Below are 24,051 nucleotides of genomic sequence, written 5' to 3' on the forward strand. Positions count from 1 at the left end.
GTTCTGTTCCACTCTGCTCTGTTCTGTTCCACTCTGCTCTGTTCTGTTCCACTCTACTCTGTTCTGTTCCACTCTGTTCTGTTCCACTCTGCTCTGTTCTGTTCCACTCTGCTCTGTTCTGTTCCACTCTGTTCTGTTCCACTCTGTTCTGTTTCACTCTGCTCTGGTCTGTTCAACGCTGTTCTGTTCCGCTCTGTTCCACTCTACTCTGTTCCACTCTGCTCTGTTCCACTCTGCTCTGTTCCACTCTAATCTGCCTACCAGGAGGAGAGGCAGATCTGGCTGCAGGTAAGCTGCTCCACTTTAGTTCCTTTTGTGAATGGTGAATATGCTGTACTGTACAGTACATTTCAATGTGGAAATTAATTATACTTAGGAAACTTATGTAGGCTGAAAGTAATTTATTAATTGATTGATTTTCTAATAGTTTGATTGATTGGCTAGCAGCTAAGCAGTCGGACAGGGTGTGTCTCCTTTTCCAACCACGGGTCCAGAACAGTGTACATTAGCGTAGTACACTTCTTGTCTTCTTCAGTCACCTCTGGCTTTGTAGCAATATGGCTAAGAGTCTGGACAGCAGGTTTCTCTGTGTGAGCATCAATAGCCAAACAGGACAGACCTCAAATGGACTGATTGGCAGCCCGGCCACCTTGGCACCAGTCTTCAGAACAGCTCTTCGGGGTATTAATAGTTCATTATTAGCACAATATGATAATCATTATTATTATTATTCCCAATGGATTCCCTCACTTGTCCCTGTTGTGTGTTAAATGGAGAGGGTTACATTTATTATCACGTTCCTCTCTGTGATAGGGAGAGGGGGAGTAGCCTGACTGTGATGTAAGTGTTTACACCAAGGTAGTTTATACAGGATTACAGTGAGATAATCCAATTTCAGTATTTAGTGACATTAGCTGCCATCTGTACTCTGTTAGCATGCTGAGAACACAGGTTTATGCCAGCCAAAGTCCGTCTCAAAGACATTTCAATAGGATGGAGAATATACCTGAATATGACATGAAAGCTTTTCGTGCACGCGCACTTTCACTGTAGTCGCGTCTCTGGTGGCGCGCCAGGTGCTGATTGAAGGGAGCGCGCGCTGTTGGCGCAAGGTGTGGCGAGTGGACAAATGTGTCCTTTCTCCAATGAACCGAGGACAATTCAATCAGCGCTTCTAAAGCCGCGGACGAAGGGACAATACTGGTGATTATAAATACTGTTAAACTTGAATAGCAACATGAATCAATTTGACCTGATTTTGAATGCGTTGTAGTTGTCTTTCAGCGTTGCGAACAGTTGTGACGGTCTCACGAACTTCACGTTTTCAAGACCCAATAGGCCTATAACATGTTATCGTCGAATATAATCTTGAATTTAACAGCCTACTCTACGATAAGTAGGCCTACATGTCGTTATATTGCTGTTTTATGTTATAATTAGGTAATTCCATTTGATTTTAGCTACTTTTTCACCGCACCCCTTTTGATTTGAACAAAACTTAACACAAAACTTAGCCCATTGTAGAAGTAAGTGGTCAGAAAGTGGTATTTCTTTGGGAGATGGAGGTGCTCAAAATTGACCCATTTTGCATACCCCACCATACCATGAGACATCCAGGTCTTCATCACTGGAGAAGATGAATGGGTGAGTTCGATATTAATTTTAAAAGCTTAACATGGTTATCAAACAATTGAATCATTCCTTGAAATGTGTTTTTAAAAATAAATAATTGCCTTTTTAAAAACTTTTTTAATGTGAATTCTCAAATGCATTAACTCAGATGATATATTTTAAAATGTTGTAATTTAAACCCTAATTTACATTATCTGAGGTAGCCAGAATATATTGCGAACCTACACTTGTTTACAGCTGCACGGGGTCAGACAGGCTTCCTGTTTAGATTAAGAGCCCACGTAGCCAGTCTGAGATATGGCTTGGTGAATGTACCTCATTCCAGGGATGAGCAATGAATTGTACTGTGAATAGTACCATTATCCCAACTGTTAAATGAGAAGATTGAACAACTGCTATGAAATTAGCAGTCGTTCAATATTCTCGGTGAAAATTGGGTTCATGGGACAATTCGGCGTATAAAGCATTTCTCGTCCCTGGATTGAGGTACATTTTTGCGAGTCATATCCCGGTTTCTTAATCTGCCAAGTGTAGGCTACGGCAGAAAGCTGTTTGGCTCCGCTCAGTCGCGACTTGCAAGAGGAAGAAGACTGAAAAGTATTAGTGTTAAACGCTCGTGGGTGTTTAAATGGGAATGTCTATTCTATGTTTATTTCTATGATTTTAATAGGTTTCCTATTGACAGTTTAATTGACGGTGTAACTTCAAGCTTATATTCAACATTATCTGATGTGTGGATCTCCAGCTGTCTTTGTGGTACCATTTGAAAGTTAAAATGTCAATTTTATTTCCATTTCAGTACATTTATCAGGCATAACATGACAGCCACCCTGTATTCAAGAGCATCTCTCAACCTGGCCGGCACGACACAAACAACTCTGATGATGTAAAATAGGGTCTAAGCTACAACCTATGCGGAAAAAAAGTAATTAATTTACGTTAAAGGCAACAAATGTTGTTTTTTAATAAAGAATTTAACAATTTGACAATCCTTTTTTGAAAGGTTTAAAATGATATCAAACTCAAGTGTTTTATATTTTCCAGTGACGAAGATCTGGATGTCTCGTGATACTCGTGGACTTTGGGCACCTCCATCTCCTGAATGTTTTGGGATTCAGATCTAAAAAGTCACTTTCTAATCACTTCTACCATGGACGAATACACTATATATACACAAAAGTATGTGGACACCCCTTCAAATTAGTGGATTTGGCTATTTCAGCCACACCCTTTGCTGACAGGTGTAAAACTGAGCACACACAGCCATGCCATCTCCATAGACAAACATTGGCAGTAGAAAGGCTTTACATGAAGAGATCAGTGACTTTCAATGTGGCACTGTCATAGGATGCCACCTTTCCAACAAGTCAGTTCGTGATATTTCTGCCCTGTAAGTGCTGTTATTGTGAAGCGGAAACGTCTAGGAGCAACACTGGCTCAGCCGCAAAGTGGTAGGCCACACATGCTCACAGAAAGGGACTGCTGAAGTGCGTAAAAATCGTCTGTCCTCTGTTGCAACACTCACTACCAAGTACCAAACTACCTCTGGAAGCAACGTCAGTACAATAACTATTAGTCGGGAGCATCATTAAATGGGTTTCCATTGCCGAGCAGCCGCACACAAGCCTAAGATCACCTTGCGCAATGACAATTGTCGGCTGGAGTGGTGTAAAGCTCGACGCCATTGGACTCTGGCGCAGTGGACACGTGTTCTCTGGAGTGATGAATCAAGCTTCACCATCTGGCAGGTCCCACGGACGAATCTGGGTTTAGTGGCTGCCAGGAGAACGCTACCTGCCCCAATACATAGAGGAGGAGGAATAGTGGTCTGGGGCTGTTTTTCATGGTTCGGTCTAGGCCATTTAGTTCCAGTGAAGGGAAATCTTAACACTACTGCATACAATTTCATTCTAGACATTTCTGTGCTTCCAACTTTGTGGCAACAGTTTGGGGAAGGCCCTTTCCTGTTTAATCATGGCAAAGTGAGGTCCAGTGTTTAAGAACTTGACTGGCTTGCACATATCCCTGACCTCAGCCCCATCAAACACCTTTGGGATGAATTGGAATTGCGAGCCAGGCCTAATCGCCCAACATTAGTGCCCTGACCTCACTAATGCTCTTGTGGCTGAATGGAGTACCCACAGCAATGTTCCAACATCTAGTGTAAAGCCTTCCCAGAAAAGTGGATGCTTTTATAGCAGCAAGGAGGGACCAATTTGATATTAAAGCCCACGACTTTGGAATGAAATGTTAGACATGCAGACTTTTGGTCATGTAGTGTATGTATGGGAAGTTGAGTTAAAATCCAATGGTAGGACCCAATTATTTGTAGTTAGGGAACATCATTGCCAGGCTAATTGCGCATGGCCGGAAGTGTTTGGTGAACAAGGTTATTAGGTAGTTGGAAGTAGATTAAACAACCATTAAATTACAATTTGATATGAAATAAAGATTTTGCTTCTGCAACCATTTCAAAAGCACCAGTGCCATTCCATGACTTTAATTGTATTTTTTTTTGTTAACTGATTCTGGCCTAGTGTGTTTCTCTGTAGACATTGGAGTCCTGAACCTGTCTAATCAGGGATGCATGCTAACTTGACTCTCCTTCATTGAGCTCCATACCTCTCCACCTGTCTCCAGCCCCAGATGATGCGGACGGACAATAAAGGCCGGAGCGCCTCCCCCCACAGGAACGCCTACAAGTCTGACTTCCACACCATCAAATGCTCCTTGGATGCCGTGACCAGGCCTAGACCTTCTTCCCTGGGCGCCTCGATCCCTTCACCTGGCTCCATGGCAGTCCCTCACACCAGGACTAGCAGTGGAGGTAACCCTGGTGAGGGTACCAGGGGTGGGGCCCTCAGCCCTAGAGGAACTAAGATCAAAGACAACATCTTCTTCCAGATGGACAGCCAACAGCACCTCCTCCACCCCTTATCTGAAGCCCTGCCCAAACACCCTCTCAGCTCCAGCTCTGTCCGGAGCAGTGTGGCCAGCATGTCCAGTGTAGAATTGTCTATGCTAGATAAACCGTCTAAGGCAGAGGAGATAGCAGAGATAGACAGAGCTGCTCTAGCCCAGAAGTTCTCGGTGACCCGGAAGCTCTTTGAGACGGTCATTGGGGGTCAACGTTTAAATGTCAGCCCTGGCAGAGATGGCATAAGGTTGGTGGAGAGTGGGGAGGAAAGGGGGATTGGGAGTGCAAGGAGCAGGTTAGACAGGGAGCAGCTGACATCCATGTCAGAAAGTGAAGGAGAGGGGGAGAGAAGGAAAGAACTCATGCACATTTCACTACCCAACATAGAATTCCATACAGCCACTTCCTCACTGGGCATCAGTTTGCCTACATCCCTTCACCCTGTTAATGGGCACAACAGTGAGACATTTTCCCCTGACTGTAGAAGTCCTACAACTGACCCCTCAGACCGCAGGAGTGTGTACGGTCGAAGTGTGTTAGATGGGAGTGTGTGTGAGAACTTTGTGTTCTCCCATGTATCCAACCCTTCCAGCCCAGCACCCACCTCCCCCCACTCTCAGCCTCCATCCCCTTCTTCCAACTCCCCCAGTCCTCTCACCCCAGTCGCCCCTTGTTCTGACCAGACTGACCTCTATAGCCCTAGTAGTCCTAATGCTGACCTCCTGGACAACAGGAGTTTGTCTGAGGGGAACCACCCTAATGACCTTTACGTGACCCCTGATGTCCCTTTGACCCCCAAAGAAGTGTCAGGGGCTGGAACTGTAAGGGCGGAGCTAGTGGAGGTGAAGAACGAGTCGTCTGAGAGCGACGGTAACGAAGGAGAGGAGGAAGGCAAGAGGGTAGAGGGCAATGAGAATAACCTGGTGGATGATGTGTTTGAAGAATCCAGAGTGGAACCTAGAATAGTTGAACCTACATCAGCACAAAGAACAGTAGAACCTAGAATGGTGGAAAAGAGAACGGTTGAACCTCCAGTAGAACCCAGAATGGTAGAGTGTGTGGAGGGATTCCCTGACAGTCTTGAAGTGACGGAACAGGAAAGTGAATCAGAAAGAGACATGAAACAGCAGGAGACAGAACAGAGGGAAGATCGAATGGAGGGAGAAAACAGACTTATCAGCCAAGAAATGGAGCAGCACAGAGGAGAGGGGACAACCGGAGACAGTCAGAAAGTGGAGGTAGAGGTGAAAGGAGATGAGGCAGGAGAGCAGGAGGAAAAGGAACTTGAGGAGAGAGAAACCATGTGCAGTGACAGCAAAGAAAAGACTAGGGAGGAGGTGGGAGAGGAGGAAGTGAAAGAGAAGGCCGGATTGGAAGATGGAGGGATTGACTTCAGGGAAGAAGAGGAAAGAAAGTGCAGAGGGAGAGTGGAAGTGAAGGAAGAGCAGGAGAGTGAAGAGAGGGAGTGCACTGAGGGAGGAGATGAGGAGAATGGATTTGCTGCTGTCCTTGGAATTGAGAATGAGGCCTTTATGGAGGATGGGGAACTGAACTCTGAGTGTCATGACGATTTGGAATGGCACAGAAAGGACTGGGAGCAGCTTTTTATGGAATATGAGGAGATTCCCAGTCTTCCCCATGAGGATGACGAGGATGTGGAGTCTGCTAAGAGGAGGAAAATTAAGTTCTCTGCAGCACCAATCAAGGTAACCACCCCCGATCACATTGACACTTCCTTCCTTCCTCACTCAAGCTCACCCCATTTAGGTTTGATAAAGTGATACCATATTTTTATTTGAGTCTGGCCCTCATAATTGGGGTAAGATGAAACCATGGCTAGAACACATGAATAGATGGACAATATGAACATACAGCCAGTCTATTCTATTCCTTTAGGTTGAGAGGAGAGAGACAGGATCTCACATGCTCTCTCAGGTATTCAGCTCAGAATAAGTGATATATCAACAGCTTTTCTCCCCCAGGATGAGTGTTAGCTCCCATGTCTTACCAAACTGCAAGTCAGCTTATTTTAGGGCCTCATAATGAATTTATTAGTCCAGTAAGGATTTTAAATCTCCCAGACTTCTCAGGCCTTGTGTGGCTACCAAGTATACTGAGAGCCTTAATGGGTACGACACAGTTGGCACACATTTCACAGGGCGGGGTGTTTAGGGTTGAATTACTGTTCAAGGACCATTTTGTCTAAGATGTTCTCAGCCTCTGAGATTGAACTGCAGTAGAGCACATGGATTTGCAACAGCTTGTTTCCAATCCCATCTCACACCCCAGTCCTACTGGAGGATCTTCTAGCATAAACAGGATGGTCATGGTATGCTAGCAGTAACCCCAGATAGCAGTGGCTAGTCAGGATCCAGACAGCCAAAGACAGGCATGCATACACACAGACCTTGACTATGAAAGATCTAATGGTGTGTGTGTGTGTACACTCAGGTGTTCCTGACCTACTCAAATGCAGACTATGACCGGCGTAATGATGATGTTGACCCTGTGTCTGCCTCTGCTGAGTATGAACTGGAGAAGAGACTGGACAAGATGGACATCTTCCCTGTCCAGATAAAGAAAGGTTGTGCTCACTCCCTCTGTACTGCTTCCTTTCCTTTATATTCCTCTCTCCTTTTCTCTCTACTGTTCTCTCATTCTCATCCTTTACTCTCTCTCTGTGTGTCTCTCTGTGTGTCTCTCTCTCTGTCTCTAATTCTCTGTTTTAACACCTCTTTGTCTAACTCCCCCGTCTGTCTGTGTAGGAGTGGAGGGCCTGGGTATCAGTATAATAGGGATGGGGGTAGGGGCTGACCAGGGGCTGGAGAAGTTGGGGATCTTCATTAAGACCATCACTGAGAACGGAGCTACACAACAGGACGGACGGTGAGAATCTAAGGTCAATGATGCCTTTCTAATGGTTAGGATGTGAGTGCGGTGCTGTAAGCTGATCCTAGATTGTGTGTGTTAGTATCCAGGTGAATGACCAGATAGTGGAGGTGGATGGGGTCAGTCTGGTCGGAGTCACACAGCTGTTTGCTGCCACCGTGCTGAAGAACACCATTGGCACTGTCAGGTATGCAAGCACAGACAGGCTCACGCTCACACACTTTCTCTTTGCAGATTGGTAATTATTTGTCATTGTCCCTCACTGCAGGTTTTTTATTGGACGGGAGAAGCAGGGAGAGGAGAGTGAGGTGGCCCGTCTAATCAATGAGAGTCTGGAGCAGGACAAGACACCGTCTACGTTAGAGGTAGGCAGGGGTGAGACTGGCCCTGCGGTAGAGGTAGGCAGGGGTGAGACTGGCCCTGCGGTAGAGGTAGGCAGGGGTGAGACTGGCCCTGCGGTAGAGGTAGGCAGGGGTGAGACTGGCCCTGCGGTAGAGGTAGGCAGGGGTGAGGCAGGGGTGAGACTGGCCCTGCGGTGAGAGGTGAGAGGCAGGGGTGAGACTGGCCCTGCGGTAGAGGTGAGAGGCAGGGTGTGACTGGCCCTGCGGTAGAGGTAGGCAGGGGTGTGACTGGCCCTGCGGTAGGCAGGGGTGAGACTGGCAGGGGTGTGACTGGCCCTGCGGTAGAGGTAGGCAGGGGTGTGACTGGCCCTGCGGTAGAGGTAGGCAGGGGTGTGACTGGCCCTGCGGTAGAGGTAGGCAGGGGTGTGACTGGCCCTGCGGTAGAGGTAGGCAGGGGTGTGACTGGCCCTGCGGTAGGGGCAGGCACTGGCCCTGCGGGGGTTCAGGGGTGTGACTGGCCCTGCGGTAGGGGCAGGCAGGGGTTGACTGGCCCTGCGGTAGGGGCAGGCAGGGGTTCAGGGGTGTGACTGGCCCTGCGGTAGGGGCAGGGGTGTGAGGCAGGGGCAGGGGTGTGACTGGCCCTGCGGTAGGGGCAGGCAGGGGTTCGACTGGCCCTGCGGTAGGGGCAGGGGTGTGACTGGGCAGGGTAGGCAGGGGTGTGACTGGCCCTGCGGTAGGGGCAGGCAGGGGTGTGACTGGCCCTGCGGTAGGGGCAGGCAGGGGTGTGACTGGCCCTGCGGTAGGCAGGGGTGGACTGGCCCAGGCAGGGGTTCGACTGGCCCTGCGGTAGGGGCAGGCAGGGGTTCGACTAGGCAGGGGGACTGGCCCTGCGGTAGGGGCAGGCAGGGGTGTGACTGGCCCTGCGGTAGGGTGTGACTGGGCACTGGGGGTAGGCAGGGGTGTGACTGGCCCTGCGACTGGCCCTGCGGTAGGGGCAGGGGGCGACTGGCCCTGCGGGGTAGGCAGGGGTGCGACTGGCCCTGCGGTAGGGGCAGGCAGGGGTCGACTGGGCCCTGCTGGTAGGGGCAGGCAGGGGTTCGACTGGCCCTGCGGTAGGGGCAGGCAGGGGTTCGACTGGCCCTGCGGTAGGGGCAGGCAGGGGTTCGACTGGCCCTGCGGTAGGGGCAGGCAGGGGTTCGACTGGCCCTGCGGTAGGGGCAGGCAGGGGTTCGACTGGCCCTGCGGTAGGGGCAGGCAGGGGTTCGACTGGCCCTGCGGTAGGGGCAGGCAGGGGCCCTCGGTAGGGGACTGGCCCTGCGGTAGGGGCAGGCAGGGGTTCGACTGGCCCTGCGGTAGGGGCAGGCAGGGGTTCGACTGGCCCTGCGGTAGGGGCAGGCAGTGGTTCGACTGGCCCTGCGGTAGGGGGGCAGGCAGTGGTTCGACAACATGCTGTTGTGCAAATGGAATAGACAACAGGTGGAAATTATAGGCAATTAGCAAGACACCGCCAATAAAGGAGTGGTTCTGCAGGTGGTGACCACAGACCACTTCTCAGTTCCTATGCTTCCTGGCTGATGTTTTGGTCACTTTTGAATACTGGCGGTGCTTTCACTCTAGTGGTAGCATGAGACTGAGTCTACAACCCACACAAGTGGCTCAGGTAGTGCAGCTCATCCAGGATGGCACATCAATGCGAGCTGTGGCAAGAAGGTTTTCTGTGTCTGTCAGCGTAGTGTCCAGAGCATGGAGGGGCTACCAGGAGACAGGCCAGTACATCAGGAGACGTGGAGGAGGCCGTAGGAAGGCAACAACCCAGCAGCAGGACCGCTACGTCCGCCTTTGTGCAAGGAGGAGCAGGAGGAGCACTGGCAGAGCCCTACAAAATGACCTCCAGCAGGCCACAAATGTGCATGTGTCTGCTCAAACGGTCAGAAAAAGACTGAGGTGGTATGAGGGCCCAACGTCCACAGGTGGGAGTTGTGCTTACAGCCCAACACCGTGCAGGACGTTTAGCATTTGCCAGATAACACCAAGTTTGGCAAATTCGCCACTGGCGCCCTGTACTCTTCACAGATGAAAGCAGGTTCACACTGAGCACATTTGACAGACGTGACAGTCTGGAGACACCGTGGAGAATGTTCTGCTGCCTGCAACATCCTCCAGCATGACCGGTTTGGCGGTGGGTCAGTCATGGTGTGGGTTGGCATTTCTTAAGGTGGTCGCACAGCCCTCCATGTGCTCACCAGAGGTAGCCTGACTGCCATTAGGTACCGAGATAAGATCCTCAGACCCCTTGTGAGACCATATGCTGGTGCGGTTGGACCTGGGTTCCTCCTAATGCAAGACAATGCTAGACCTCATGTGGCTGGAGTGTGTCAGCAGTTCCTGCAAGAGGAAGGCATTGATGCTATGGAGTGGCCCGCCCGTTCCCCAGACCTGAATCCAATTGAGCACATCTAGGACATCATGTCTCGCTCGTTGCACCACAGACTGTCCAGGACTTGGCAGATGCTTTAGTCCAGGTCTGGGAAGAGATCCCTCAGGAGACCATCCGCCACCTCATCAGGAACATGCCCAGGCATTGTAGGGAGGTCATACAGGCACGTGGAGGCCACACACACTACTGAGCCTCATTTTGACTTGTTTTAAGGACATTACATCAAAGTTGGATCAGCTTGTAATGTGGTTTTCCACTTTCATTTTGAGTGTGACTCCAAATCCAGACCTCCATGGGTTGATACATTTGATTGCCATTGATCATTTTTGTGTGATTTTGTTGTTCAGCACATTCAACTATGTAAAGAAAAGTATTTAAGAATATTTCATTCATTCAGATCTAGGATGTGTTATTTTAGTGTTCCCTTTATTCTTTGGAGCAGTGTATATATGCAACCTTGCATTTGTACCTTTTACCTGTGTTGGTGTTTGTGTATCTCAGGTGTTAATTGATGGTGTTGTTGGGCTGAGCTCAGTGGAAGAGACGGTAGAAGTCCTCTGTACAGATGATGAAGAGGATGAAGAGAAAGAAATCACCAGCTGCATCAGATGCCAACAGGTGTTGAAGTCCATTATAGTCTGAGATGAAAGTCATTGGGGGGGGGGTACTCTCTGTTATCCCTCAGTCGGCCTTATGCTCCTCCTACAGCTTCCAGTGTCTGTAGATGTTGTGTGAAGTGTGCATGTGTGTACTGGTCTCTCCTCAGCTCCAGTTAAAAGTCAGGACCAAATCAGACCAGCTCTGCCTAGTGTGGGAGAAGGTAAGTCACTCTGACGAGACTCCCAAAACACATGCTCACTCATTGCTTCCCTCAGAGCAGTCTGACCCATTTTAGCTCTGTGTGAGACTTGCCTCTCTAACAGTCTACAGTCTGAGTTATTAGCACATTGGCCATGTTCCAATCACCTTGAAAACATAGTATGTCTTCTCTGTGTTATCACTGATCTGACGGCATTGATTCAATCTATTTAATGTTGGCTTCTGCTTTCATATATACAACTGTGTAAGATGAGTGATTGAAACATGACTGTTTTTGGGGTGTTTAGAGTGGTGAGTGAAGTGTCTAAGGGGAGTGTCTGGGATGATTCCTAGATGAAGGGCTCGTGGTATGGGACCCACCTGTGTCTGTCTTTCTGTCTCCTCAAGCTGAGGGGGTGTGAGCAGCAGCAGGCCTTGTGGGAGAGTCATCAGGCTGAGCTGAAGGAGCGTGTCCAGGATGGAGAGGAGAAGGCTGACAAACTGGAGAAGTATTCATCAAATACACTAATCAACCCTCACTAAGTTCTGATGACACAAATTAACATGATGATGAACATGACGATGATACATTATTTTGTATTTATTATGGATCCACATTAGCTGCTACCAAGGCCTATCCCTTCCTGGGGTCCAGCAACTTTAAGGCAGTTGTATACAATTTTAAAAACTTTACATTTCACAACATATTGTGTGCCCTCAAGCCACTAATGTACTACCACACATCTACAACACAAAATTAATGTTATCGTGTGTGTGTGTGTAGTCTGTTCTGGACCTGGGGACTGTGACTAAACACCTTGTGGCAAGTCTTGTGGGGTATGCATGGTTGTCGGAGCTGTGTGCTAGTAGTTTAAACAGACAGCTCGGTGCATTCAACATGTCAATACTTCTCATAAATACAAGTAGTCAATCTCTCTACTTTGAGCCAGGAAAGGTTGGCATGTATATTATTGATGTTAGCTCTCCGTGTACATTTAAGGGCCAGCCGTGTTGCCCTGTTCTGAGACAATTGTAACTTTGTGGCTCCTGACCACACGACTGGACAGTAGTCCAGATGCAACAAAACTAGGGCCTGTAGGACCTGCCTTGTTGATAGTGTTGTGAAGGAGGCAGAGTAGTACTTTATTATGGACAGACTTTTCCCCATCTTAGACACTGTTGTATCAAAACAGTTCCACCATCTTTTTATCCATATCGCTCAGTCAATCAGCAATTTGTGTCAGTGCCATCGTACATGTTGAATGACCTTCCTTAACAATCTGTTAATCTCTTTACTGTGAAATAGCCTTGTATCTGGTCAAACACTATTTTTCTTCCCCAAAAAGTTTAGTAAGGATTGGGAACAGGCTGTTTGAGTCAGTAAAGGGTGCTTTGCTATTCTTGGATAGTGGAATGACTTTTGCTTCCCTCCAGGTCTGAGGACACACACTTTACTGTAGGCTTACATTGAAGAGATGGAAAATAGGAGTGGCGAAATCATCTGCTGTCATCCTCAGTAATGTTCCATCTAAGTTTTCAGACCCAGATGATGAACATGATTCGTCGTCTTCTAGGTACTGGCAGGAGGCCCAGGCTCTGTGCAGGATTGTGAACCAGCGATTGGCTGACACCCAGAGCCAATTAGACAGCCTGGAGGTAAAATACAGCAAGGCCAAGAGACTGCTGAGAGAATTCCAACACAGGTGAGCTCTGGGTAACATAGTTAACATGCCCCTGTAGGCCAATTGTTAAAATTCAATGCCTGTTTAGAATGTCTATCTCTCTGTGTTTGATGGTCCCTCTGTCCATATGCAGGGAGAAGGAGAGCGAGGGGAGAGAGGAGGAGCTGCAGAGAGAGATGGAGGAGAGTGAGAGGATACATGGAGAGACTGTGGAGAGACTCCAGAGACGGGTGAGACTGGAGGAGACACCGTCAACTGTAGTGTAAAGATGCTACCTCAGTGAACTAAGCATTTCTTTCTCTGTGTGTTCAGATAGGTCTGCTGGAGAGAGGGGAGATGGTCCCTGAGAGTGACAACCAATCACTGGATACCTTATTTACCTCAAGTAAGACACTACTTGAGGGGCAGTGTGTGTGTGTGTGTGTGTGTGTGTGTGTGTGTGTCACGCAGTGCCTCTCAAACTGTGTGTTTCAGGTGCAGACTGGAGCATTGCGGTGCCTGTGACAGATCTGTTAGACACCAGCGCTCACAGGGCCAGAGCGCAGCTCGCCCAAAAAACCAAGAGACACCCTCCCTCACGAGACAAACTCAGAGAGTCCTTCAGACAACAGGTCACACACACACACACACACACACACACACACACACACACACACACTCTCCTTCTAATCACATACTGAATGTTCTATCACTCCCTGTAGGGTGAGGAAGACCATATTCAGAGCTGTGGCGGGAAGAGCCAATCACTGACTGCGATCGCACCACGAGAGACTGGACGATCGGTCTCAGCAGGCGGTCACCATGTCCACTCCAGCACATCCTCTCTGTCTGCCCTCACCTCCAAGCCCCACCCCCCCTTTCTTCTCACCCCCCAGCCAGGCCAGTCCCCCCCTAAAGAGGACAAGTCATCTACCACATGCAAATCAAAGAGGAGATTCCCTGACTTCAGGTAGGGCACACCAGACCTCTTCAACCCCTAACCCCCTTTCCCATAGGCGCTGTGTGTAGATCTGACAAGCATTATGGTAATAGCCCCACCTCCTAACCTCTCTAGCGGCCTCCGCAAGTCTCTGAGGAGAGGGAGGAAGTGTGAGGAGAAGAAGAACAAGGAAAGGCCCCTGGACCACAGGTACAAGAAATAACACACTACTGATCTAGCAGAGGAAACGGGTACAGTCAATACTATGCACCCACGCACATTACATTTCTTCTAGTCAGTGTTTCTGTCGGCCCTGTATTTGATTGGTGTTCCTGTCTCCAGGGGTTTACGTGTTAACCTGGTAGATGCCCCCAGCGGTGGTGTCTTTCCCTCTGTATCCTCCGCGCCCTCCTGCCTACCCTTCTCCTGGTTTGGAGAGCGAGGGAGGGAGAAGGAGAGAGGGAAGCTTAGGTCTGTCTCCAGCAGCAGTCTACCATACATGACCGCCGGAGGCAGTAGAGACTGCCAGGTGAGAGGGGAGTCTTCCATCTCAGACCACCCTGGACTTTAACTCTAATTTGGGCTCAAAGCACTTGTCCAGCTTATTCACTGGCTCAGTAACTTAGTGGCTTATTCACTGGTATGTTTTGTATACTTATTTCACCTGGGGCCTTTCATGTTATACTCTCCTCTACATGATCTTGACTGTGTGTGGTGTACCACTGTGCACTTCAGTGTGTGTCAGTCACAAATGTCTTTGCTCATTCTAGAGAGTGAATGTAGGAGACTCAGGTAGTCCCAGCTCTGCTCTCCTATCAGGGATGCTGTCAGATCTGTCTCTCTCTGCACACTCTCAAACTCCCACCTTCTCATCAGAGGTGAGTCTCCTGCTCTCTGTCTGTCTCATGTGGTCTCCCTTCTCTCTGTGTATCTCTGTTCTCTCTCTGACCTGATTTTTGTTCTAGTTTTCTACTATGCCCTGATTAAGTTCTCTGTAGCTCATAGAGCTGGATAGGATGGTAATTCACTTCCTCCTGAATGACCCAGAATGGGATGGAATATCATTACAATGTTAGTTTTTAATTTAGAAAAGGTTTGTTATACATCTTACTGTTGGGTTTGTGTGTGTTTGTCCCGTCCATCTCCGTAGAACCTGGATGATGACTCTGTACCAGTTGGTAACGATTACCAATGGCAAAGCCGGCCCCTGGACCAATGGACTAATCAGCAAGTCTGTCTGTGGTTGATTGGCATGAGCATGGACCAATATGCGGCCCAGTTCACAGCCAATGGTGTGGATGGGCTGCAACTTCTCAGTCTGGACAACAACAAACTCAAGGTAGTCACGGGCCATGTCTCAATACTGACTCATCTCCTCACCTTTTTGTCCTGATAATTGAAATCATAGACAATCTATGGTTGATATGACTAAATGGGTTGCCCTTCCTCTGGCTAGATCCTTGAGGAAAAGGGGGCTAGGGTATTGCGACACAGCCCTAGATTTAGATGAATGAGTTCATTCCATATGGAGCAGCCCACTGTGGCACAGAAATTAAAGTCTCGCTCTCTCCTCTCTCCCTCTCTCACTCCAGGCTCTGGGTGTGTGCAGTCACAGTGACCGTGCTGCTCTGAAGAGAAGGCTGAAGGAGATGAGGAAGACTCTGGAGAGAGAGGGAAAGGAGAGAGCGAAGGGAAAGGAGGAGAGGGAACATGAGAAGAGGATGAAGGAGAGAAAGGAGGCCAGGCATAGTGGTAAAAAGGTCCGAAACGAGTCCCTCTGCTGAAGTCTGGACCTTGACCTCTAACCCCTAAACACGGAAATTATCTTCAATCACAACTTTTTTTGTCTAAGTCCTACTACTATTAGGTTCATCTCATGCATTCCAGCCATTAGACAATCAGCTATAGTCTCTCTCTTATAAACTCTCTACCAGCACAGAAATGTCAGTCTCACTGTTAGTCTTCACTGTGACTAGTGAAATATACTTTTTATCTGTTTTGTAACAGTATTTATGTACAGATGTTTCTATACTAATGTTATACAATTGATTTCAATGAAGCACTCAAATATTTTAAGCTGGGAATATTTTACATTAATTAATAAATAATGTTTTAAACGTATTGCCTTAAAGTTTTATTTGACTGTGAACATGTTTTTACATGTAGGTTCAATTCAATTTCCATGACATCAAAGTGCACAAAAACCAAAAGAGATTGTAACTGTACAGGGTGTAAAAACATGTATTTAAGAAATCCTTGCATTTTTCCACGTTACTTTACATTAATGTCAAGAACTGTCACTGGACAAATACTCCGTTTGGTATTGAATGGGCCCTGTTTAAATACTTGACGTAACGGGTTAGAAAAGTACAGTCTGTAATTCCTCCTCTGCCTCACTGGTCCATCTCAACAATAATAATACACCAGTACTGAACATTTTCTCAACGGTTCTGGGTGATAAAGTTGGTACATAAAACAGAAAGATGGATCAGGAAAGCTGCTGATTAGCTGCTGCTATATAAAATAGGACCCCGATTAAACACCTGGGATGTGGAGAACGGTCTTTATACACGAGTGCAGATGTGTTGCAACACTGTCTATTTGTTGTTTTGAGATGTTTTGGCAGTGTGATTTAATGTCCTTCCATATGTTGAGAAACTCATTCTGGGTAAAGAAAGTATTTGGCCATTGGAGTAATGGTTAGGGAACCTTCTCACACGCAATATTAACCCCCTGTTGTGACCCAAGAGTTGATTGATGCACCAGTGTTGTCAATCTAAGCTTCATAACAGAAGAAAATCCCATCAATCTGTCAGTTTTTAAGCTAGATATGTGTTTGTCATTCGATGCGTCTCAATCAGCGTCGCACTTCATCTACGGTGAAAGGTGGTACAGCTAGAACGATGTTTGTCAGACCATGACACATCCCAAAAATCGGTCTTCTCACGAACGTCTGTAGCGTTCGAACGGTTTGACCAAACTATACTGAACAAAAATATAAACACTATGTAAAGTGTTGGTCCCATGTTAAATGAGCTGAAATAAGATACCAAAATTTTTCTATGCACAAACATTTCTCTCATTGTGGCACAAATTTGTTTACATCCCTGTTAGTGAACATTTCTCCTTTGCCAAGATAATCCATCCACCTGACAAATGTGGCATTTCAAGAAGCTGATTAAACAGCATGATCATTACACATGTGCACCTTGTACTGGGGACACAACACAATACCACAGATGTCTCAAGTTTTGAGGGAATGTGCAATTGGCATGTTGACTCCAGGAATATCCAGCAGAGCTGTTGCCAGAGATTCTCTACCTTAACTCACCCCCGGCATTGTTTTAGAGAATTTGACAGTACATCCAACCAACCTCATAACCGCAGACGTGTAACCATGCCAGCCCAGGACCTCTACATCTGGCTTCTTCATTTACGGGATCGTCTGAGAACAGCCATCCGGATATCTGATGAAACTGAGGAGTATTTCTGTCTAATAAAGCCCTTTTGTTGGAAAAAGCTCATTCTGATTGGCTGGGCCTGGCTCCCCAGTGGGTGGGCCTATGCCCTCCCAGGCCAACCCATAGCTGCGCTCCTACCCAGTTGTGAAATCCATAGATTAGGGCCTAATTTATTTATTTCACTTGACTGATTTCCTTATACGAACTGTAACACAATACAATTGTTGAAATTGTTGCATGTTGTGTTTATATTTTTGTTCAGTACATTATGACCACTGTGTGACAAAGGGAGACTCTCACGCACACGATGGTGTTCTCTGTTTTGCTCTGCGACGCCCACAAGCGTCACAGGACTCTTCTGAAGGTATCCGTACCAGATGATATCTTTTTAAATGATGAATGTATTAAGGTAGTTTTGTGCCAAACCCCCAAAAAGGGGTTACATGTGTAAAACAAAAACTAAACATTCTGAGTTTGTTTTTAATATCTCCTAGATTTAGGACAGACACTTCAAAACACTTGTTTCTCATATTTTGACTGTACTTTTTGTCATTTATGAATGTGTTATTTAATGCGTTTCTATGGGCTTTAGTAGTAAAGGACAAAATCTATATTTTATAAAATATTTTTGTTATAAATATATATTTTATCAAACTTTTTTTATTTTTTATATATATTTTAAAACTCTAAATCAAATAGCTAAATGATCCATGGTATGACCACCTTAAAGCAATTCCATGTCAGTTTAGCACCCCCCGCCCCAATGTCTTAGACTCTAAAGAATTAAACATCTTAAATGTATACAAAAGCCCTCCAGCCTATACCATAGGCGTACATTTACAAAACATTGTGCAGAGCTCTGAAAGAGAGACAACTGGGATTCTTGACCCAAAATGTACAAGAACACAACTAAAAAATATTTCTGTCCAGTGACCAACATGGATGTCACTATCAAGATAAAATAAAATCAGACAAGATAATACTTAATAATTCCCCAAAAAGGAACAATTTGATCAAGTGTCTTATTTTACCTTATCTAAACTGCTATTGTAGCATCATCATCCCTCTTTAAAGTCCACAAATAAAGCTTTTTGACAATCCTTTTGTATTTCTATGTCCAATCAATTAACCACACTGCGGAGACAAACCTTGGAATGGTTAGAGGAAGACTGTGGAATGTTAGGTAGGAATTCTGTGTCTCTGGGAATGTCTGTGGGAATGGGAGATCCAGCATTCTGCCATCATTAAAAGTAACTCATTCTCATTCCAGCAGGCTTTCATTTCCAGGATTTCCAGTTGGTCTTTCTCCTCATTTTTTATCTGCAACACGTTGTAGCTGGGAACACGATGACGTCGTATTTGAAGAGTTAATTAAACCTCTCACCGTCATTACGGGAAAAGTTCATTCCCCAAACTGAATCTATGAATTCAAAATATGAAAGCGTATGAGAAAGGTTGATTTAGGGGTGAACTATCCCTTTAAGTATGGCACTGCAAGTGCTTTTACAGAGTCACCAATAGTCCTACAAACAGAAAGATGCTATAAAACCAGAATGAGAGCAGTCGAGGAGCTTTGAGAGAGGAAAAGGAAGTGCTTGAAGTTCCTATAGCAACCAAAGAACCAGAAACCAGAGATGGAGAGAGAGCTGCAGGGTCTTTGGAGTGATAGATGAGCATTTCATAATGATTTTCAACCAAAGCATCAATCCGGGATGGCCATGCATGTAGAGAGTCCATAACTCAGCCATAACAGTTGGAAAGAAGGATATTTCCAAGCAGAAACTTGAAGTGTTTTCTACAGAAACCTATAAGCTGAGCTCTTAACATTTCATTCCATCATCATAGTAGTCATCATCATAGCATTGCATTTGATTTCATAGCGCTGAGCCCCTTTACTGCCAGTCTTTTATTAAAAGTGTTTTCTTCTCCTGCGATAGAGTTAGTCTGTTCCACTGGGCCCGTCCATCCTTCATGCCACTCTATGTCCCACCAGGCATGTACACTGAAGATGGGTCTAGATGTGTTTACCCCAGAGACTGACAGCTTCTTTCTCTCTCTTTCTCTCTTTATGCATCAGACGGCGTCAATCTCTCTTTGTCAGATGGTGGGGCATCTTCTTTCTTCTTCCCGAAGAAACCACACTAGAGAGAAGTAACGCATTAGTATGTGTGCAAAAAAATATAGAAGTCATTTAGGTCAATAGAGTCCATATTAACAAAGGAAATGGAAGGATTAACAGTATAGATACATAACAAAAACTGTACCATAGAGGCTCAGAGTAAGTTAGAGGAAAAACTCAAAGAAATGGAGGAACTTATTAAAGAGAGATCCCGTGTAATATAGTATCAAAATAAAGCAAACTGGATGGAATATTATTACAATTATTTTTCGATCTCCAACATAGAAATGCTACCAAAATAATGTACAGGAACTTGTTACAAATGATGGAGTCACTCATGATTCACCAAACTATTTTTTGAAAGAAGAAGTAAAGTACTTTAAGCATAGGCTTTCATTTCAGTCTCCTCCATCTCCACTAACCTAAGTTAATTGATTTTTTTCCTATTAATAATGTAAAATGAATGTGAAGGCCGAATTACAGAGAAGGAACTTCTTGATACAGTTAAAGGCTTTAAGTCTGGGAAAACTCCAGGGCTGGATGGCAGACCAGTGGAAGTTGATATACTCAGAGGACCATTATTAGAATGTTTTAACCACTCCTATATAAACGGGTAGGTTATCGGACACGCAACAAGAAGGTCTGATATCATTATTACTGAAACAGGATCCAGGTGGTGTGTATATATAAAGATCCAGTCCATTTAAAAAAAATGGAGGCCTCTTACACTCCAGTGTTGTGATGCAAACATTCTAGCTAAATGTTTGGCGCATAGAATTAAAAAGGTATTGTCAGATATTATTCTTCCTAATCAGACAGGTTTTTCACATGGATGATACATTGGAGATAATATAAGATATGTACTGGAAACAATACAATACTATGAAATATCACGGAAACCAGGCCTGGTTTTCATAGCTGATTATTGCCATCGAAATGTTAGCTGTTAAAATTAGATCCAACAATAATATGAAGGGATTCGAAATCCATGGCTTAAAAACAAAGGGTCTGAATACTTATGTAAATAAGGTATTTCTGTTTTCAATTTTTTATACATTTGCAAAACTTTCTTAAAACCTGTTTTCACTTTGTCATTATGGGGTATTGTGTGTACATTGCTGAGGATTTTTTTTATTTAATCAATTTTAGAATAAGGTTGTAGTGTAACAAAATGTGGAAAAAGTCAAAGGGTCTGAATACTTTCCAGAGGCACTGTATACTGTAAACCGTTTCTCTGTTTCCCTGTGCTCCCCTTGCTGTCTTACCTTCCAGAGCAGGAAGACCAGCAGGCCGAGCAGCAAAAGTCCTAACAAGATGGCCACCAGGATGATCCACCATGGCAGTCCTCCGTACTGAGCCACACGCCGCTCCGGGAACACCGTCACTCTCACCTGAGAAAGACAACATCAATCAAGCATTATTTTGAAAGTAAAAGAAAGTGAAATATATTTTGTGTTGAAATGTGAAAGTGATAAAGTACCTGTGTCTCAGCGTTCCTCAGGACCATGTTTTTAGCTGTGCCGTCCACTCTGAGAGAGGCTTTCACGATCACGTCCAGATAGTTCAGCTTAGAATACTCCTGTTGGGAAACACAGAGGGACGTGAGTGTGGACAGGGGATTGAGGTGCAGGCAAATATCAAAGAGGTGTGTGTGTGTGTGTGTGTGTGTGTGTGTGTGTGTGTGTGTGTGTGTGTGTGTGTGTGTGTGTGTGTGTGTGTGTGTGTGTGTGTGTGTGTGTGTGTGTGTGTGTGCGTGCGTGCGTGCGTGCGTGCGTGCGTGCGTGTGTGTGTGTGTGTGCGTGTGTGTGTGTGTGTGTGTGTTCGCGTCTTACCTCCAGGAATGTGCTGTTCCAGAGGCGAGATCTGAGCAGGATGACTGCATTACTGTCCAGGCCCTGTAGGGAGCAGTGAATCTCCACACACTTTGCCCCATCCTCACACGACTATAACAAACACACGCAACATATTACAGGGTAGCTCGTACACGACTAACAACATTGATCAACTGGGAGAGAAGGAGAGTTGTGTTACCAGAGTAGTGTATTTCCTTTTGTCAGTCAGCAGTGCGATGGTTCCCTCAGGTTTGTCAGTCTCCCCTACAGCTCGCCTCCTCCTGCTACTCCTACTCTCCTGAACACAGTGTAACAGAACTTAGATGTATGGTCATTTGGAACAAACCTCCCATTGGTAAGCACCGTACAGCAGAGTTAACTGTATTGACACTGTTAGTGTAGTGTGTTAGAGTTTGACTGTATATGAACAATTGGGACTGTTAGTGTGTTAGAGTTTGACCCCCCCAGTGCTTACTAACCTCTTTGACAGTGAGTGGGTTGACCTCTCTCTCTGGAGAGCATGTGATCTGTTCCAGACCTTGGGAGTCCATCTTCACCAGGTACAGGATCCACTTCCCCTCCACAGTTTCTTTCGGCCAATTGATGATCAGGGAGGCGGTGCCATAGGTCTTCAGGGGCTTCCCTAGGTTGATCACCTGTCAATCAAAAGACAGATCAAAGGACAGGTCAGTTCAGTATATAATTAAATATGATGAAAATCCTGTTTGGTTTATGTCTTTTTTTTTCCTTTTTTGTGTGTTTATGAAAATACATAATCCTTACCCTGAACTCATACTCGATCGGGCTGCCGATGTCTCCCTCTGACTTCATGTCGCTCTCACCTTTGACCTCTCCAGTGAAGTAGACCTGGGAGGGCTTGGCCACTCTGGGGAAACAGGTACACTGTGAGCACAAACACACACCTTACTGAAGTTTAGATGCTGGGAGGTCTCACGTGGAAAAGCACATTAAAGTGAGCAGCTGGAAAATCATATTATTTTACCCTGTGAGGGACAGCTGCAGCTCGATCACCACTTTGGCCTTGGCCTTGACTCTGCCCACCTTCTGCTGGTCACTTGTCCTGAAAGGTCAGAGATCAAATCAGCACTGTTGGTCAAATCCATATCTATTTCATTATAGACATGACAGAGGAGTGTGTACCCCACTCACGTCTCCAGCTTCAGGTCTATCTCCAGCTCTGTGGTGTTCAGAGAGATGCCTGCTGTACTCAGGATTATGTAGAACGTTACCTAAACACACAGAGTGATATGTTAGTGCGCACACACACACACACACACACACACACACACACACACACACACACACACACACACACACACACACACACACACACACACACACACACACACACACACACACACACACACACACACACACACACACACACACACACACACACACACACACACACACACACACACACACACACACACACACACACACACACACGCACACGCACACATAGCTAGTGATCATGATTAGCTGATGGCATCTCTCACCTCTGAGTCTCGCTTGAAGGGGTTCCCCAGCTCACAGTCTGCCTGAGAGCCATTCTTATTGGCCACACAGGACACCTGCCTGTCCTGCAATCAACAACAACAGCCAATCACAATTCAGTACCAGTCTAAAAGATGGAAGAGGGAAAGGGGAGAGAGAGAGGTAACTCACTGCGTTGGATACAGAGCGGAAGGTGGAGAGAGAGCGAGAGAGAGAAAGAGAGAGAGAGAGAGAGAGGGGTAACTCACTGCGTTGGATACAGAGCGGAAGGTGGAGAGAGAGCGAGAGAGAGCGAGAGTGAGAGAGAGAAAGAGAGAAAGAGAGAGAGAGAGAGAGAGAGAGAGAGAGAGAGAGAGAGAGAGAGAGAGAGAGAGAGAGAGAGAGAGAGAGAGAGAGAGAGAGAGAGAGAGAGAGAGAGAGAGAGAGAGAGAGAGAGAGAGAGAGAGAGAGAGAGAGAGAGGGGTAACTCACTGCCTTGGGTGCAGAGTAGGAGGCGGAGTAGGAGAGAGAGGAAGGGAAGGAGGCAACCAATGCTGCCTCATGAGCATCATCTCCATTCTTATTGGTCACTGTGATCTCTAGGGCGATGTCCTTCTGGTCGCTAAGGGAGACCACTGGCACCCCATTCTCCCTGCAAGGACACCAGCAGACTATGTCAGCATTGATTACATTCACCAAGGTGATGACTGGTGACAGGTTAATAATGTGTTCTACTCACATAGGTAGTAGATGGAAGATGTCCTTGTTGGGTTCTCTGTAGCAGAAGCGGTGCTGAAGCTGTAAATTACTCTGACACAAATTATCACTGCCACATCCTTCCTTCAGGAAACTCACCTACACACACAGGGAACAACATGCCAATCACACAAACTCATACTAATACTGAGGGAACAGGATTTGAGCAGGCAAAAGTTGTATATCTCTGTCACATACAGTAGGTGACCCAAAGCTGCCTAATAGGAGACTGTGTTACGGTTGTTATTGGATACCTCAGCACTGGCCGTGATAGGCTGGTTGGAGTCGAGGATGGGCGTGAGCCCTGGGAGCGCTCTTCTCTTCCTTTTGGAGTTCTGTATCTCCACAGCAACCTCAATGGGGATTCCCCTAAGCTTGTCCTTAATGTTATCCTGTTGATGACAGACAGACAGAGTACAGATCAGATATACATGGTAACAGTGTAGGAAAAAGTACTCAATTGTCATACTTGAGTACAAGTAAAAATTCCTTAATAGAAAATGACTCAAGTAAAAGTGAAAGTCACCCAGTAAAATACTACTTGAGTTAAAGTCTAAAAGTATTTGGTTTTAAATATACTTAAGTACTTAAGTATCAAAAGTAACTGGAATTACTAAAATGTACTAAAGTATCAAAAATTAAAGTTAAAATATAAATCATTTCTCGTTTTTTTTTTTATTGACGGATAGCAGGGGAACAGTCCAACACTCAGACATCATTTATAAACTAAGCATTTGTGTTCAGTCTGCCAGATCAAAGGCAGTAGGGATG

General features: G+C 46.1%; 2 protein-coding genes across 6 annotated transcripts in view; one reads left to right on the forward strand and one right to left on the reverse strand.

The window, feature by feature from the left end:
* Positions 1 to 962: 962 nt before the first annotated feature.
* LOC124009404 (neurabin-1-like) lies at positions 963 to 15,736 on the forward strand. 5 transcript variants are annotated; one of them, XM_046321220.1, is made up of 21 exons: positions 1,460 to 1,644; positions 2,432 to 2,557; positions 2,677 to 2,811; positions 4,273 to 6,255; positions 7,001 to 7,133; positions 7,315 to 7,435; positions 7,521 to 7,625; positions 7,707 to 7,803; positions 10,718 to 10,834; positions 10,983 to 11,036; positions 11,423 to 11,523; positions 12,589 to 12,717; positions 12,830 to 12,926; positions 13,009 to 13,081; positions 13,171 to 13,307; positions 13,398 to 13,645; positions 13,751 to 13,825; positions 13,958 to 14,144; positions 14,386 to 14,493; positions 14,766 to 14,954; positions 15,208 to 15,736. In XM_046321220.1, the coding sequence occupies exons 4-21, from the start codon at positions 4,279 to 4,281 to the stop codon at positions 15,397 to 15,399; spliced, it is 4,140 nt and encodes a 1,379-aa protein (XP_046177176.1). In that variant the 5' UTR covers positions 1,460 to 1,644; positions 2,432 to 2,557; positions 2,677 to 2,811; positions 4,273 to 4,278; the 3' UTR covers positions 15,400 to 15,736. The 5 variants fall into 5 exon arrangements, with proteins under 5 accessions (XP_046177178.1, XP_046177174.1, XP_046177177.1 ...); XM_046321218.1 differs by lacking the exons at positions 1,460 to 1,644; positions 2,432 to 2,557; positions 2,677 to 2,811 and adding an exon at positions 964 to 1,203; XM_046321221.1 differs by lacking the exons at positions 1,460 to 1,644; positions 2,432 to 2,557; positions 2,677 to 2,811 and adding an exon at positions 1,214 to 1,440.
* The window catches only part of LOC124009405 (integrin alpha-6-like), a 33,654-nt gene continuing 25,337 nt past the window's right edge, over positions 15,735 to 24,051 (reverse strand). The window contains exons 12-24 of the mRNA XM_046321223.1: positions 23,535 to 23,672; positions 23,264 to 23,379; positions 23,017 to 23,176; positions 22,548 to 22,631; positions 22,198 to 22,277; positions 22,031 to 22,108; positions 21,811 to 21,913; positions 21,507 to 21,683; positions 21,227 to 21,325; positions 21,028 to 21,138; positions 20,676 to 20,774; positions 20,461 to 20,586; positions 15,735 to 19,217 (exon numbers count right to left, since the gene is read on the reverse strand). Coding sequence (XP_046177179.1) covers positions 19,143 to 19,217; positions 20,461 to 20,586; positions 20,676 to 20,774; positions 21,028 to 21,138; positions 21,227 to 21,325; positions 21,507 to 21,683; positions 21,811 to 21,913; positions 22,031 to 22,108; positions 22,198 to 22,277; positions 22,548 to 22,631; positions 23,017 to 23,176; positions 23,264 to 23,379; positions 23,535 to 23,672 — 1,446 coding nt within the window. The 3' untranslated portion in view covers positions 15,735 to 19,142. The remainder of the gene's footprint in view (positions 19,218 to 20,460; positions 20,587 to 20,675; positions 20,775 to 21,027; positions 21,139 to 21,226; positions 21,326 to 21,506; positions 21,684 to 21,810; positions 21,914 to 22,030; positions 22,109 to 22,197; positions 22,278 to 22,547; positions 22,632 to 23,016; positions 23,177 to 23,263; positions 23,380 to 23,534; positions 23,673 to 24,051) is intronic.

Source organism: Oncorhynchus gorbuscha, linkage group LG22, assembly GCF_021184085.1.
Source record: "Oncorhynchus gorbuscha isolate QuinsamMale2020 ecotype Even-year linkage group LG22, OgorEven_v1.0, whole genome shotgun sequence".
Lineage (NCBI taxonomy): Eukaryota > Metazoa > Chordata > Actinopteri > Salmoniformes > Salmonidae > Oncorhynchus > Oncorhynchus gorbuscha.